The following is a 15,245-nucleotide window of genomic DNA, read 5'->3' as shown; positions in this document are numbered from 1 at the left end:
GTGTGATCATGACCCATCCTTGTCCATTTGGGCCATCTGTGAAATGGGAACAGGTCTGCGGCACTGACTTGGGGATGGATGMAGGGATGGGTGCATGCAAGGTTGGAGTGATGGATGGATGGTTTGAAGAAGGTAAAGACAGATTGATGGAGGGATGGATAGATCAGTGTAGAGGTGGACGAAGAGCAGAATGAAAGGGAGCATGGATGGATGCTTGGGTGATTTAATTTATGGTGAAAGATGAGATGGATGGATGAAGAGATGTACAGGAGGATGACTAGATGAGCAGATGGATAGACAGATGCATGGATGGATGGGCGGACAGATGGATTTTTGTCCCCACTGTGCATCCCTTCTGCACTGTGCCCTCTCTATTGCAGCCCCAGCCCCAGCCCCACCGGAGGAGGAGGAACCGCCATCCCAGCCCCAATTAGGCGAGCTCACGGCTTCCCATGTCACCCCCACCTCTGTCCAGCTGGAATGGACCGTACCCGAGGGCACCTTTGACTCCTTCACTGTGCAGTACAAGGATGCACAAGGGCAGCCCCAGGTGCTGCCCGTGGATGGCGAGTCCCACACAGTGACTGTCCCTGACCTGGTTCCATCCCGCCGCTACAAATTCAACGTGTACGGGGTGTGGGGGCGGAAGCGTCTGGGCCCCATCTCCACCGACACCATGACAGGTGAGGTTGGCTGCAGGCATCGTCCCTGTCGCCTTTGGGTCTTTGGTTAGGAGTGGAGCAGAAGCCTGGACAGGGCCCATCCTTGTCCATTTGGGCCATTTGTGAAATGGGAACAGGTCCTGAGTACTGAATTGGAGATGAATGAAAGTATGGGTGCATGCAAGGTTGGAGGGATGGATGGATGATTTGATGAAGGGATAGGCAGATTGATGGATGGCTGGATGGATGATTGTACAGCTGGACAAAGAGCAGAATAAAAGGGAGCATGGATGGATACTTGAGTGATTTAATTTATGGTGAAAGATGAGATAGATGGATGAAGAGATGGACCGGAGGATGGTTGGATGAGCGGATGGATAGACAGATGGATGGATGGATGGATGGTTTTTTGTCCCCACTGTGCACCCCTTCTGCACTGTGCCCTCTCTGTTGCAGCCCCAGTCTCGCCAGAGGAGGAGGAACCACCGTCCCAGCCCCAACTGGGCGAGCTCACAGCCTCTCACATCACCCCCACCTCTGTCCAGCTCGACTGGACTGTCCCCAAGGGCACCTTTGACTCCTTCACTGTGCAGTACAAGGATGCACAAGGGCAGCCCCAGGTGGTGCCCATGGACGGCGAGTCCCGCACAGTGACTGTGCCTGACCTGGTTCCATCCCGTCGCTACAAGTTCAACGTGTATGGGATGTGGGGGCGGAAACGTCTGGGCCCCATCTCCACTGATGCAGTCACAGGTGAGGGTGGTTGTGAGCATCGTCCCTGTCCCCCTTGGGCCTTTGGTTAGGAGTGGGGCAGGGGTGTGATCATGACCCATCCTTGTCCATTTGGGCCATCTGGGAAATGGGAACAGGTCTGCGGCACTGACTTGGGGATGGATGCAGGGATGGGTGCATGCAAGGTTGGAGGGAAGGATGGGTGGTTTGATGAAGGGATTGACGGATGGATGGAGGGATGGATGAATTTACAGAAAGATGCATGGATGGATGAATGAGTTTACAGGTGGTCAAAGAGCAGAAGGAAAGGGAGCATGGATGGATATTTGGATGATTTAGTTTATGGTGAATGTTGACATGAACGGATGGATGAAATGATGGGCAGGAGGATGGCTGGATGAGCAGATGGATAGATACATGCATGGATGGGTGGGTGGATTTTTGTCCCCACTGTGCAYCCCTTCTGCACTGTGCCCTCTCTGTTGCAGCCCCAGCCTCGCTGGAGGAGGAGGAACCGCCATCCCAGCCCCAATTAGGCGAGCTCACGGCTTCCCACGTCACCCCCACCTCCATCCAGCTTGACTGGACTGTCCCCGAGGGCACCTTTGACTCCTTCACTGTGCAGTACAAGGATGCACAAGGGCAGCCCCAGGTGGTGCCTGTGGATGGCGAGTCCCACACAGTGACTGTGCCTGACCTGGTTCCATCCCGCCGCTACAAGTTCAATGTGTATGGAGTGTGGGGACGGAAACGTCTGGGCCCCATCTCCACCGATGCTGTCACAGGTGAGAGCTGTTGCAGGCATTGTTCCTGTCCCTTCTGTGTGCTGGTTTTGGGGTTGGACAAGAGACTGGGCAGGTCCCGTCCTAGTCCTCTTGGGCTGTCTGGTAAAAGGGAACAAGTCTTGGGTGCTGAATTTGTATGGATGGAGGGAAGGATGGATGGAAGGGTGGATGGTTGGATGAGTGTGTGGCTGTTTGGGTGATCTTATGGCTGGCTGGCTGGAAGCATGAATGGATGAAGGAAGGTGTGTGGGAAGGTGGATGGATGGTTGGGTAGAAGGAAGGATAGTTTAATGAATGGATAGACAGACTGATGGATGGATGGATGAATCACCTGACAGGTTAATGGATGGATGGATGGATGATTGCACTGGTGGACAAACAACTGACTGAACAGAGTGAGGATGGATGGTTGGCTGAGTTCATTGATGGTGAAAGATGAGATGGATGGATGGATGAGCAGATGGACAGATGGAAGGATGACTAGACAGGCAGACGGATAGACAGGTGGATGAAGAGATGGATTGATGTTAGGGCGGGTGCATGGTTGTTTGTCTCTAGTGTGCCCTGCACTGTACCCTCTCTGTTGCAGCCACAGCCCCGCTGGAGGAGGAACCACCATCCCAGCCTCAACTTGGCGAGCTCGTGGCATCCCACGTCACCCCCACCTCCATCCAGCTTGACTGGACTGTCCCCGAGGGCACCTTTGACTCCTTCACTGTGCAGTACAAGGATGCACAAGGGCAGCCTCAGGTGGTGCCAGTGGATGGCAAGTCCCGCACAGTGACTGTGCCCGACCTGATTCCATCCCGCCGCTACAAGTTCAACATGTATGGAGTGTGGGGGCGGAAGCGTCTGGGCCCCATCTCCACCGATGCAGTCACAGGTGAGGATGGCTGTGGGCACTGTCCACGTCCCCTCCGCTCTCATGTTTTTGAGTGGGTCAAGACCCTGGGCAGAGTCCATTCTTGTCCCCTTGGGCCATTTGGGAAATGGGAACAGCTCTTGGGTGCTTTCTTGGTGATGGCCATGGGTGCATACAAGGATGGAGGGATGGAGGGAGGAATAGATGCATGGATGGTTGTATGAAAGATATGATGGTTGGGCAGCTGAGGGGCTAGTAGATGGAAGGAAAACTGGATGGAGGTATGATCACTTGAGCAGATCACTGGATGGATGTTTTGATTCATGGATAGATGGTTGGAAAGATGGTTGGATGGGGAGATGTTTGGATGGATGGATGGATGGATGGATGGAAGCAAGGATGGTTGGATGAATAATTGGATGGTTAAATTAGTGTATGGGTGGTTGGAGTCCTGAATTCATAGGTCCATGTCCTGATGTAAGGAAAAAGGTGCTTGGAAAGATGGGTGATGGGATGGATGGAAGTGTGGCTGTCTGGCTGGACAAATGGCTGGCTGGCTGGATAGACAGACAGATTGGTTGCTTCCTGGCTGAGTGGAGTGACAACCAGTTTGATAAATGGAGGGATGAGAGGTTGTGTGAGCAAAGGGCTGGAGGAATGAAAGAATGGATGGGGTGGACAGACCATTRAGTTGGTTGATGGGTGGATGCTTAGATGGATGGATGGATGGATGGCTGAGGGGAGGGATGTATGGAAGGACTCAGCTATGGAAAGGTAGATGGATGGATGGACGTACGGTGGGTGAATGTCCACACTGCAGTGTACCTTCCACTGTGCCCTCTCCGTTGCAGCTCCTGCCCCGCCAGAGGAGGAACCACCATCCCAGCCCCAACTGGGAGAGCTCACGGCCTCCCACGTCACCCCCACCTCTGTCCAGCTGGAATGGACCGTCCCTGAGGGCACCTTTGACTCCTTCACGGTGCAGTACAAGGATGCACAAGGGCAGCCCCAGGTGCTGCCTGTGGATGGCGAGTCCCGCACAGTGACTGTGCCTGACCTGGTTTCATCCCATCGCTACAAATTCAACATGTACGGGGTGTGGGGGCGGAAGCGTCTGGGCCCCATCTCCACTGATGCTGTCACAGGTGAGGGTGACTGCGGGCATCATCCCTGTCCCCTTTGGGCCCTGTGTTAGGAGTGGGGCAAGAAAACGGACAGAGTCCATTCTCATCCCCTTGGGCCATTTGGGAAAAAGGAAAGCTCTTGGGTGCAGACATGTGGATGGCTGGAGGGATGGGTGCATGCAAGGATGGAAGGATGCAGAGGCAGATGCTTGGCTGGATGGATCAACAGATAGATGGAAGGATGGTAGAAGGATGTAAGGTCATTTGGACGTTTGACTAGGTGACAGTTGTTTGGCTCTCTCTGGCTGGCTGGAAGATAAAACATCTGGTTGCATGGACGGATGGATGGAATCCAAAGCTGATGGTTGGAAAAAGGTGCATGGAGAAATGAGTGATTAGATGGCTGGAAGCTTTGATGGTTGGGTGGATGGAGAAATGGATGAATGGATGGTTTTATGGACRGATAGAGAACAAGAAGAATGGGTACGTTAATGGACTGAGAAGAGGATGGATAAATAGATGGTTGGTTGGATGGATGGACAAACAGCTAAATTAAAGGATAGATGGATGGATGGTAGGATTGATGGTTGGCTGAGTTGCCTGATGGGTGACTGATTAAATAGCTGAAGGGATGGATAGTTGGATGAGTGGAAGGTTGAGTGGATGGATGAACGGATGGTTGGAAGGATGCTTGGTTGGACTGCCTCAAGGATGGATGGAGGTACAGATGGGTGGGTATTTGGGTGAGTTGATCGGTGGAGGCATGATGAGTTAAATGGATGTATGTCTGGTTGGGTAGGCAGACTGATGGACAGATGGATGGATTGCTGGATGGACGGATGGATGTGTAGGTGTCTGTCCCCCAGCATGCCCTCCACTGTGCCCTCTCCCTTGCAGCTCTGGCCCTGCCGGAGGAGGAACCACCATACCGACCCCAACTGGGCGAGCTCACGGCTTCCCACGCCACCCCTGACTCCATCCAGCTAGACTGGACCGTCCCCGAGGGCACCTTTGACTCCTTCACAGTGCAGTACAAGGATGCACAAGGGCAGCCCCAGGTGCTGCCTGTGGATGGCGAGTCCCGCACAGTGATTGTGCCTGACCTGGTGCCATCCCACCGCTACAAGTTCAACCTCTATGGGGTGTGGCAGCAGAAACGTATTGGTCTTATCTCCACTGAGGCCATCACAGGTGAGAGGGGCTACAGGAACCGTCTCAGTCCCCTCTRTGCCCTGGATTTGTAGTTGGTTAGGAGCTTCGACAGGGCCTCTCTTTGCCTTGAATAGTGCACTGAAGGCTGGCCAGCTGTTTGGGGTATTGGATTCATAAATGAATTGTTTGCTGGCTGGCTGGCTGGTGGCATGAATGGATGGTTAGAAAGATGTTTGGTTGGATGGAAGGATGGTGGGATGAATAATTGAATGGTTGGACAGATGGATGGATTGTTCAATGTGCAGATTGATTCGTGGACGGATGGAAAAACAGGTGTGAAAATATGGGTGGATGGCTGGCTGGATGTACAGAGAGACAGATGATTGATGGATGGGCGTATGGATGGATGTCTGCCCCCCACTGTGCCCTGCAACGTGCCCTCTCCATTGCAGCCCCGGCCCCACCGGAGGAGGAACCACCRTCCCAGCCCCAACTGGGAGAGCTCACAGCCTCCCATGTCACCCCCACCTCTGTCCAGCTCGAGTGGACTGTCCCCGAGGGCACCTTTGACTCCTTCACGATGCAGTACAAGGATGCACAAGGGCAGCCCCAGGTGGTGCCCATGGATGGCGAGTCCCACACAGTGACTGTGCCCAACCTGGCACCATCCCACCACTACAAATTCAATCTGTACGGGGTGTGGGGACAGAAGCGTCTGGGCCCCATCTCCACCGATGCCGTCACAGGTGAGGGTGGCTGCAGGYATCATTTCTGTCTCCTCTGTGCATTGTTTTTGGAATGGGTCAGGACCCTGGCAGAGTCCATCCGTGTCCATTTGGCCATCCGGGAAACAGGAACAGCTCTTGGCCTCTGAATTGGAGATGATCATGGGTGCATGCAAGGATGGAGGGATGGAGGGASGAATAGATGGATGGATGATTGTATGAAAGGTTGAATGGTTTGATGGATGGGTGTCATGTTGGCTGGCTGGGCAGTAGATGAAATGATATCTGGATAAAAAGCTGACTGGATGGGTGGCTGGTTGATCAGATGGCTGGCTGGAATTTTGAATGGTTGGATGGATGGTTGGAAAGATGGTTGGATGTGCAGATGTTTCAATGGCTGAATGGAAGTATGGATGGTTGGATGAACAATTGGATGGTTAAATGTTTGTATGGATGGTCAGATGCTGGGATTCATGAATCCATGGCCTGATGAATGGATGGATGTGCTTGGAAAGGTGGGTGATGGGATGGAAGGAAGTCTGGCTGTCTGGCTGGACAAATGAATGGATGGATGGATGGATGTGTGGATGTCTGTCCCTGGTATGCCCACCAGTTGGCCCTCTCTGTTGCAGCTGCAGCCCCCCTGAAGGAGGAACTGCCATCAGGCCCCCGCCTGGGCGAGCTCACAGCCTCCCACATCACCCCTGGCTCCATCCAGCTCGAGTGGACTGTCCCCATGGGCACCTTTGACTCCTTCATGGTGCAGTACAAGGATGCACAAGGCCAGCCCCAGGCGCTGCCCGTGGACGGCGAGTCCCGCATGGTGATCGTGCCTGACCTGGTACCGTCCCACCATTACAATTTCAGCTTGTACGGAGTGTGGGGACGGAAGCGTATTGGTCTTATCTCCACCAATGCCATCACAGGTGAGTGTGGCTGTGGGCATTGTGCCTGTCCCCAGTGTGTGCTGGTTTTGGAGTTGGTGAGGATCCCGAGCTGGGCCTGTCCTGGTTCCCTTGGGCTTTCTGGGAAATGGGAACAGCTGTTGGACACTGACTTGGGGATGGATGGAGGGGTGGGTGCATGCAATATTGGAGGGTTGGTTGGCTGTTTGACTGCATGCATGGGTAGACAGATGGATGTATCAGTGGTTGATGAGGTTTTTGGCCAGTTGGGTGAGGGATGTATGGATGGAAAGATGGCTGAATGGWTGGATAATTGAATGGTTGGTTGGATGGATGGATTCAAGAACTGATGGATGGAAAGGTGCGTGGAAAAGGAGGTGACTTGATATATTGATGGATGGATGGATGACTGTGGTTGGCTGAATGACTGGATGTTTCGCTGATTGGATAGTTTATCAATTTTATGGTAGGATGGAAGGGTGGATGGTTGCAGGGTTGCATGGATAGATGGATGGTTGATAGCTGGATAGATGAATCCATTCAAGGCCTGATGGATGGAAAAAAGTGCATGATAAATGAGTTATTGGATGAATGGATGGATGGATGGATGGATGCATGGATGGACAGATGGACAGACAGATAGAGAAATGGATGGATTGATGAATCAGCTAACAAGCTCATAGGTAAGCAGATCTATGAAAGGATGAGTGAACAAAAATCTGGATTAACAGATATATATAGCTGGCTACTAGGATGGGTGGTTGGGTGAGCTGACTGATGATGACTGGATGATTAGATGAATGAGTGGATGGATAGTAGTGGGTGGAAGGATGGACAGGTGAACAAAATGTATGGTGTAGATGTAGGGTTGGAGGRATGGTTGGCCGGACTGTTTCAAGGCTGGCTGGCAGGTTGGAAGGATGGTTTCATGGACGGATGGGTGGGTGGACAACCCAATGGATAGATGGATGGAAGCATGGATGGATGGATGGATAACCGGGTAGATGGTTGGACATGTGGTTGGGTGGGTGGATGTGAGTTGAGTGAGTTGATTGATGGGTGRATGATTGAATAGGTGAACAAATGGACAGATGGATGGATTGATGGCTGGCTGGCTGAGGGGATGTCTGTCCCCAGCGTGCCCTGCACTGTGCCCTCTCCATTGCAGCCCCGGCCCTGCCAGAGGAGGAACCGCCATCCCAGCCTCGCCTGGGGGAGCTCACGGCCTCCCACGTCACCCCCAGCTCCATCCAGCTGGACTGGACCGTCCCTGAGGGCACCTTTGACTTCTTCACAGTGCAGTACAAGGGTGCACAAGGCCAGCCCCAGGTGCTGCGCGTGGATGGTAGGTCCCRCATGGTGACTGTGCCTGACCTGGTGCCCAACCGCCGCTACAAGTTCAACCTGTATGGGATCTGGCAGCAGAAACGTGTTGGTCTTATTTCCACTGACGCAGTCACAGGTAAGAGTGGCTGTGGGCCCTGTCCCTGCCCTCTCTGTGCTCTGGTTTTAGAGTTGGGCAGGAGCCTGGGCAGGGTCCATCCTGGACTCCTTGGGCCTTCTGGGAAACGGGAACAGGTCTTGGGCACCAACTGGAGGATGGACGAAGGGCTGGGTGCATGCAAGGTCAGAGGGATGGATGGATGATGGGATGGTTGGATGGAGGGATGATTGGATGGATGGTTGGGTGATTGGTTGTTTTGAGGGATGGACGGAGGGATGATTGGATGTTTGGATGAATAATTAGATGGATGGATGGAGTCTGGAATTAAGTAATGGAGAAAGGTGGTTGGAGAAATRTGTGACTGGATGGACAGAAACATAGATGGATGTGTGGACCAATGTTTAGAGTCATGGCTAGGGGATGAATGAATGGTTTGATGAGCACGTGGTCGAATGTATGGATAGATTCATGGCCTGATGGATGGAAAAAGGTTAATGGAAAGATGTGTGATTGGGTGGCTGGTAGAGTGGATGGATGGAGAAATGGCTGGCTGGCTGGTTGGATGGATGGATAAACTGATGGATGAGTGAGTGGATGGAGAAATGGCTGGCTGGGTGGTTGGATGGATGGATAAACCAATGGATGAGTGTGTGAATGGAGAAATGGATGGATGAATGGTTGGGTGGAGAAATATCAGATTTAATGGGAGGAAGGTTGGGTGGACTGGTAGATAGGTGGATGGATAGACAAATGGGTAGCTGGCTGGCTGGATAAATATATGACTTCATAGACAAATGGATGGATGGATGGGTTGATTAAAAATGGTATGATTAATGGTTGGGCAGATGCTGGGATGAATGGATAATGGAACTGTTGGATGGTTGGGTGGAGTCAYAGAGTGAGGGATGGAAAATGGTGCATGGGGAACTGGGTGACTGGATGGGTGGAAGCCTGGAGGGACAAAGGACAGATTTGACTGTGTGGTTGGGTGRGTGGATGGATAGATGGATAGCTGGCTGCATGACTGGATGTGTGGATGTCTGTCCCCAATATGCCCTGCATTGTGCTGCCTCCATTGCAGCCCCAGCCCCGCCGGGGGAAGAACCACCATCCCAGCCCAGCCTGGGAGAGCTCACGGCCTCCCACGTCACCCCCACCTCCATCCAGCTCGACTGGACTGTCCCCGAGGGCACCTTTGACTCCTTCATGGTGCAGTACAAGGATGCACAAGGCCAGCCCCAGGTGCTGCCCGTGGATGGCGAGTCCCACACAGTGACTGTGCCTGACCTGGTTCCATCCCGCCGCTACAAGTTCAACGTGTATGGGATGTGGGGGCGAAAGCGCCTGGGCCCCATCTCCACCGATGCCACTACAGGTGAGGGTGGCTGCAGGCATCGTCCCTGTCCCCCTTGGGCCTTTGGTTAGGAGTGGGGCAGGGGTGTGATCATGGCCCATCCTTGTCCATTTGGGCCATCTGTGAAATGGGAACAAGTCCTGGGTGCTGAATTGGGTTGGATGAAGGGATGGGTGCATGCAAGGTTGGAGGGCTGGGGGTACGGATGTATGGTTGAACTGATGGAAGGATGGAAAGATGACTGGTTGGATGAGTGTGTGGCTGTTTGGGTGACTGGATGGATGGATAGATGAGTGGATGGTTGATTGATTGGATGGATGGATAGATGACTGGATGGATGGTTGATTGGATGCTTGGATGAGTGTGTGGCTGGTTCACTGACTGCATGGTTGGGTGGAAGAATGGAAGGATAGATGGATGCTTGGATTGATAATCGAATGAAAGAATGGATAGATCAGTTGGTTGATTGGTTGGATGAAGAAATCAAAGAATGCTTAGATGGCTGAATAGTTCAATGGAGGGATGGATTCAAGGCCTGATGGATAGAAAAAGGCTCATGGAAAGATGGGTTATYTGATGGATGAATGGATGGAGTAATGGACAATAAATAGATGGGTAAATGGATGGAGAAAAGGATGGGTGGAGAATCAGCTGGATTATTGGGAGGGTGGATACTTGGGCGGGTTGATGGCTGGTTGTTTAATTTGATAGCAGGGTTGATGATTAGATGGATGGATGGATGGACAGATTGACAAGTGGAAAGCTGCCGGGGTGTCTGGGGGAGTGGCTGTCTGTCCCCAATGTGCCCTGCATTGTGCTGTCTGCGTTGCAGCCCCAGCTGTGGCCCCACCGGAGGAGGAACTGCCATTGCAACCCCAACTAGGCGAGCTCACAGCCTCCCAYGTCACCCCCACCTCTGTCCAGCTCGACTGGACTGTCCCCAAGGGCACCTTTGACTCCTTCACGGTGCAGTACAAGGATGCACAAGGGCAGCCCCAGGTGCTGCCTGTGGACGGCGAGTCCCGCATGGTGACCGTGCCTGACCTGGTTCCATCCCGCCGCTACAAGTTCAACGTGTATGGGATGTGGGGGCGGAAACGTCTGGGTCCCATCTCCACTGATGCTGTCACAGGTGAGAGTGGCTGCAGGCACCGACTCGGTCCCTTCTGAGCCCTGGGTTTGCAGAAGGGCAGGAGCAGGTCTTGGGTGCTGACATGGGGATCGATGGAGGAATGGGTGCATGCAAATTTGGAGGGTTGAATGGATGACTGGATGGATGACTGGATGGATAGAAGGATGGATGGATGGATTGATGGATGTGTGCCTGGTTGGTTGGCTGGATGAGGGATTGTTTGGACAAATGGAAGGATGGATGGATGGATGGATGGATAGGTGGGTGGATGCATAGATGAATGGGTAGTTATGTAGTTGGATGGACGGGTGGACTCAAGGACTAAGAGGTGCAAAAAGGTTCCTTRGAGAAATGGGCAATAGGATGGCTGGAGCTATGGATGGAAGAGTGGACTGATGGATGTACAGCTGGATGGGTAGACAGTTGGGTGGAGAGATAAAGAGATGGATGGATGGGTAAAAGAATGGACTGAGAAATGGATGGATAAATAGATGCAGGAATGGATGTGTGGACAAAAGCTGGTTTAATGGGAGCATGGCTGCATGGATAGATGGATGCATGGATGGATRGACAGCTGGTTGAGTGGAAGGATTGATGGACAAATGGCTGGATGCTTAAACAGACTGATGAATGGACGAATAACTTGATCAGTGTACAGTTGGATAAATGGGTGGCTGGTTGGGTTGGCAAACAGGGTTATATAAAGTTTGGGTGGGTGGATGCTGGGCTGAATGGGTGGTTGGATGGAGAATCGAACTGGATGGATGGATGGCGGGAGGGAGGGAGTAATTCATGGAGTGATGGATGGAAAATAGTTCATGTAGAAATGAGTGGATGGATGGAAGTCTGGAGGAATAGATGGACAAATGGATGGATGGATGGATTGGTATGTGGATGGTTGGGTGAGCTGACTGATGGGTGGATGATTAGATAGATGAATGGATGAACGGATGGATGGATGGATGAATGGATGGATAGCTGGATCAAAGGATGGATGGGTTGGTGGCTGTCTGTCTCCAACATACTCTGAATCGTGCCATTTCAGTTGCAGCCCCATCTCCATCGGAGATGGAAGCATCATCCCAGCCCCGCCTAGGTGAGCTCACAGCCTCCCACGTCACCCCCACCTCCATCCAGCTTGACTGGACTGTCCCTGAGGGCACCTTCGACTCCTTCATGGTACAATACAAGGATGCACAAGGCCAGCCCCAGATGGTGCCCGTGGATGGTGGGTCCCGCACAGTGACTGTGCCCGACCTGGTTCCATCCYGCCGCTACAAGTTCAACATGTATGGAGTGTGGGGGCGGAAGCGTCTGGGCCCCGTCTCCACCGACGCTGTCACAGGTGAGGGTGGCTGCAGGCACTGACTYGGTCCCTTCTGGGCCCTGCGTTAGGAGTGGGGCAGGAGCTCAGGCAGGGGGAACAGGTCTTGAGTGTTGACTTGGGGATGGATGGAGGGATGGGTGCATGCGAGGTTGGAGGAATGGATGGATGGATGGATGACTGGCTAGCTGGTCGGCTGGCTAGCTGGCTGGCTGGATGCGAGCCTGGCTGAATGGCTAGATGATGGATTACTTGGATAGATAAAGGGATGGATGGATAGATGTAAGGATGGGTGGATGGCTGGCTGTCAGTCCCCAACATGCCCTGTACTATGCCCTCTCCATTGCAGCCCCAGTCCCACCAGAAGAGGAACAACCATCCCAGCCTCGCCTGGGGGAGCTCACGGCATCCCATGTCACCCCCACCTCTGTCCAGCTCGACTGGACTGTCCCCGAGGGCACCTTTGACTCCTTCACGGTGCAGTACAAGGATGCACAAGGRCARCYYCAGGTGSTGCCYGTGGACGGCRAGTCCCGCACAGTGACYGTGCCTGACCTGGTTCCATCCCGCCGCTACAAGTTCAACATGTACGGAGTGTGGGGGCGGAAACGTCTGGGCCCCATCTCCACCGATGCAGTCACAGGTGAGGGTGGCTGTGGGCACTGCCCATGTCCCTTCTGAGCCCTGGGCCCGAGCTGCTGCCCTGGGTTTGCATCAGGGCAGGAGCTTGGGCAGGGGGAAGGTCTTGGGTGCTGACTTTGGGATAGATGGAGGAATGGATGCATGCAAGGTTGGAAGAATGGATGGATGGATGAATGGATGGATGGATGGATGGATGGATGATGGCCTGTCTGGCTGGCTGGATGAGGGATTGCTTGAATAGATGGAGGGATGGAAGGATGGATGGATGGAAGGATAGATAATTGTGTGGTTGGATGGACAGGTGGAATCAAGGCCTAAGAGGTGCAAAAGGTGCATGGAGAAATGGGCAATAGGATGGCTGGAGCTATGGATGGAAGAGTGGACTGATGGATGTACAGCTGGATGGGTAGACAGTTGGGTGGAGAGATAAAGAGATGGATGGATGGGTGAAAGAACAGACTGAGAAAAGGGTGGATAAATGGATGCAGGAATGGACACATGGACAAAAGCTGGTCTAATGGAGTCTGGCTGCATGGATAGATGCATGGATGGCTGGTTGGGTGGAAGGACRAACAGATGGGTGGATGATTACATAGACGTACAGATGGACAGATGTTTGAGTGGAAGGACGGATGGACAAATGGCTGGATGCTTAAACAGACTGATGAATGGATGAATGACTTGAATGATGAACAGWTGGATAAATGGGTAGGTGGTCAAGTTGGCAAATGGCGTAAAGATTGGGTGGGTGGATGCTGGGCTGAATGGGTGGTTGGATGGAGAATCAAACTGTTGGATGGATGGAGGGAGAGAGGGAKGAATTCATGGAGCAATGGAAAACAGCGCATGGAGGAATGTGTGATTGGGTGGATGGAAACCTGGAGGGAAAGATGGACAAATGGATGGATGGATTGGTATGTGGATGGTTGGATGAGCTGATTGATGGCTGGATGATTAGATGRATGAATGGATGGATAGCTGGATGAAAGGATGGGTGGGTGGCTGTCTGTCCCCAACGTGCCCTGCACTGTGCCCTCTCCATTGCAGCCCTGGCTCCATCGCAGGAGGAGCCACCATCCCAGCCCCGCCTGGGGGAGCTCACAGCCTCCCACGTCACCCCCACCTCTGTCCAGCTGGAATGGACGGTCCCCGAGGGCACCTTTGAYTCCTTCACAGTGCAGTACAAGGATGCACAAGGGCAGCCCCAGGTGCTGCCCGTGGATGGTGGGTCCCGCACAGCGACTGTGCCCGACCTGGTTCCAACCCACCTCTACAAGTTCAACCTGTATGGAGTGTGGGGGCAGAAACGTCTGGGCCCCATCTACACTGATGCGGTCACAGGTGAGGTTGGCTGTGGGTCCCTGATACCTCCGTGTCCCTTGGTGGGTGCCCAATGTCTCCATTTCCCCTGGTCCTTATTGCCTGTGGGGTCTCTGATGTCTCCATGCCCCCAGAAGGTCCATGCTGTGTCTAAAGGGCTTTATGTGGGGGCCTATGGTTTCTCTAGGGTGCTATGACATCTGTGGGGTGCTATTGGTCTATGGGAGTGTCTAGGGCTCTATTGCATATGTGAGATCCATGGGGGGGCACTGTGAGGGTTTTGGGGGTGCTATGCAGTCTACAGTGCTGTATGGAGTCTATAGGTCTATTGGCTCTGTGGGATTTTATTGGGCATGATGGGGTCTGTGAAGTGCTATGGGGTCCAGTGGGGGTCTGTAGGGTCTTTGGGGCACTATGGAGCACTATGGGGCACCGTGGGGGAGTTGTAGTGTCTATGAGTCTATGGGAGGATCTTTGGGGTCTGTGGAGCTCTACGGGAGGTCTGTGGGGCCTATGGGGAGGGTCTCTGGGGTGCTATGGATTCCATGGGGCTCTATGGGATTTATGAGTCTATGGGGTCTATGGGGGGGGGTCTGCAAGGTCTATGGAGTGCTATGGGGTCTGTGGGGGGATCTGTGGCAGTCTATGGGTCTTGTAGGGGTTCTGTGGGGTCTATGGGCTCTATGGGGGGGAGTTTATGGGGATCTCTGTGGTGTTATGGAGTCCATGGGGCACTATGGAGTCTAGGAGAGTTTATGGGGATCTATGGGATGTTATGGAGTCTATGGGGCACTATGGGATCTATGGGGGACCTGTGGGGTCTATGGGGAGTCTTTGGGGTCTATGGGGTGCTATAGGGTCTATGGAGTCTCTGGGATCTGTGGAAGGGTCTGTGGGTCTCTGGAGGGGTCTGGGGGGTGTCTGGGAGGCCTGAGGGTCTCTGGGGAGCATGGGTGTGGGGCAGGACCCCCAGACCCACGCGAGCGGCTCCCCCCAGATCCAGCGGCACCGCAGGGGCTCCGGGTGGAGGCGGTGACGCCCCGAAGTGCCCAGCTGCGCTGGGACCCCCCCAGTGCCCCCCC

General features: G+C 53.5%; 1 protein-coding gene across 1 annotated transcript in view; it reads left to right on the top strand.

Annotated features, from left to right (window-relative positions):
- Positions 1-8: 8 nt before the first annotated feature.
- LOC112963114 (tenascin-X-like) overlaps positions 9-15,245 on the top strand; it is a 21,368-nt gene continuing 6,131 nt past the window's right edge. Inside the window, exons 1-14 of the mRNA XM_026059859.1 lie at positions 9-132; positions 381-683; positions 1,125-1,415; positions 1,883-2,179; positions 2,769-3,062; positions 3,893-4,186; positions 5,063-5,356; positions 5,770-6,063; positions 8,116-8,409; positions 9,479-9,766; positions 10,578-10,877; positions 11,929-12,222; positions 12,551-12,844; positions 13,891-14,189. Of these exons, the coding sequence (XP_025915644.1) occupies positions 9-132; positions 381-683; positions 1,125-1,415; positions 1,883-2,179; positions 2,769-3,062; positions 3,893-4,186; positions 5,063-5,356; positions 5,770-6,063; positions 8,116-8,409; positions 9,479-9,766; positions 10,578-10,877; positions 11,929-12,222; positions 12,551-12,844; positions 13,891-14,189 (3,960 nt within the window). The remainder of the gene's footprint in view (positions 133-380; positions 684-1,124; positions 1,416-1,882; positions 2,180-2,768; positions 3,063-3,892; positions 4,187-5,062; positions 5,357-5,769; positions 6,064-8,115; positions 8,410-9,478; positions 9,767-10,577; positions 10,878-11,928; positions 12,223-12,550; positions 12,845-13,890; positions 14,190-15,245) is intronic.

The sequence above is a fragment of the Apteryx rowi genome, unplaced genomic scaffold (genome assembly GCF_003343035.1).
Source record: "Apteryx rowi isolate R43461 unplaced genomic scaffold, aptRow1 scaffold_1608, whole genome shotgun sequence".
NCBI classification, from domain to species: domain Eukaryota; kingdom Metazoa; phylum Chordata; class Aves; order Apterygiformes; family Apterygidae; genus Apteryx; species Apteryx rowi.
The sequence above is the reverse complement of the archived record's forward strand: the minus strand, read 5'-3'. Positions and strand labels throughout refer to the sequence as shown.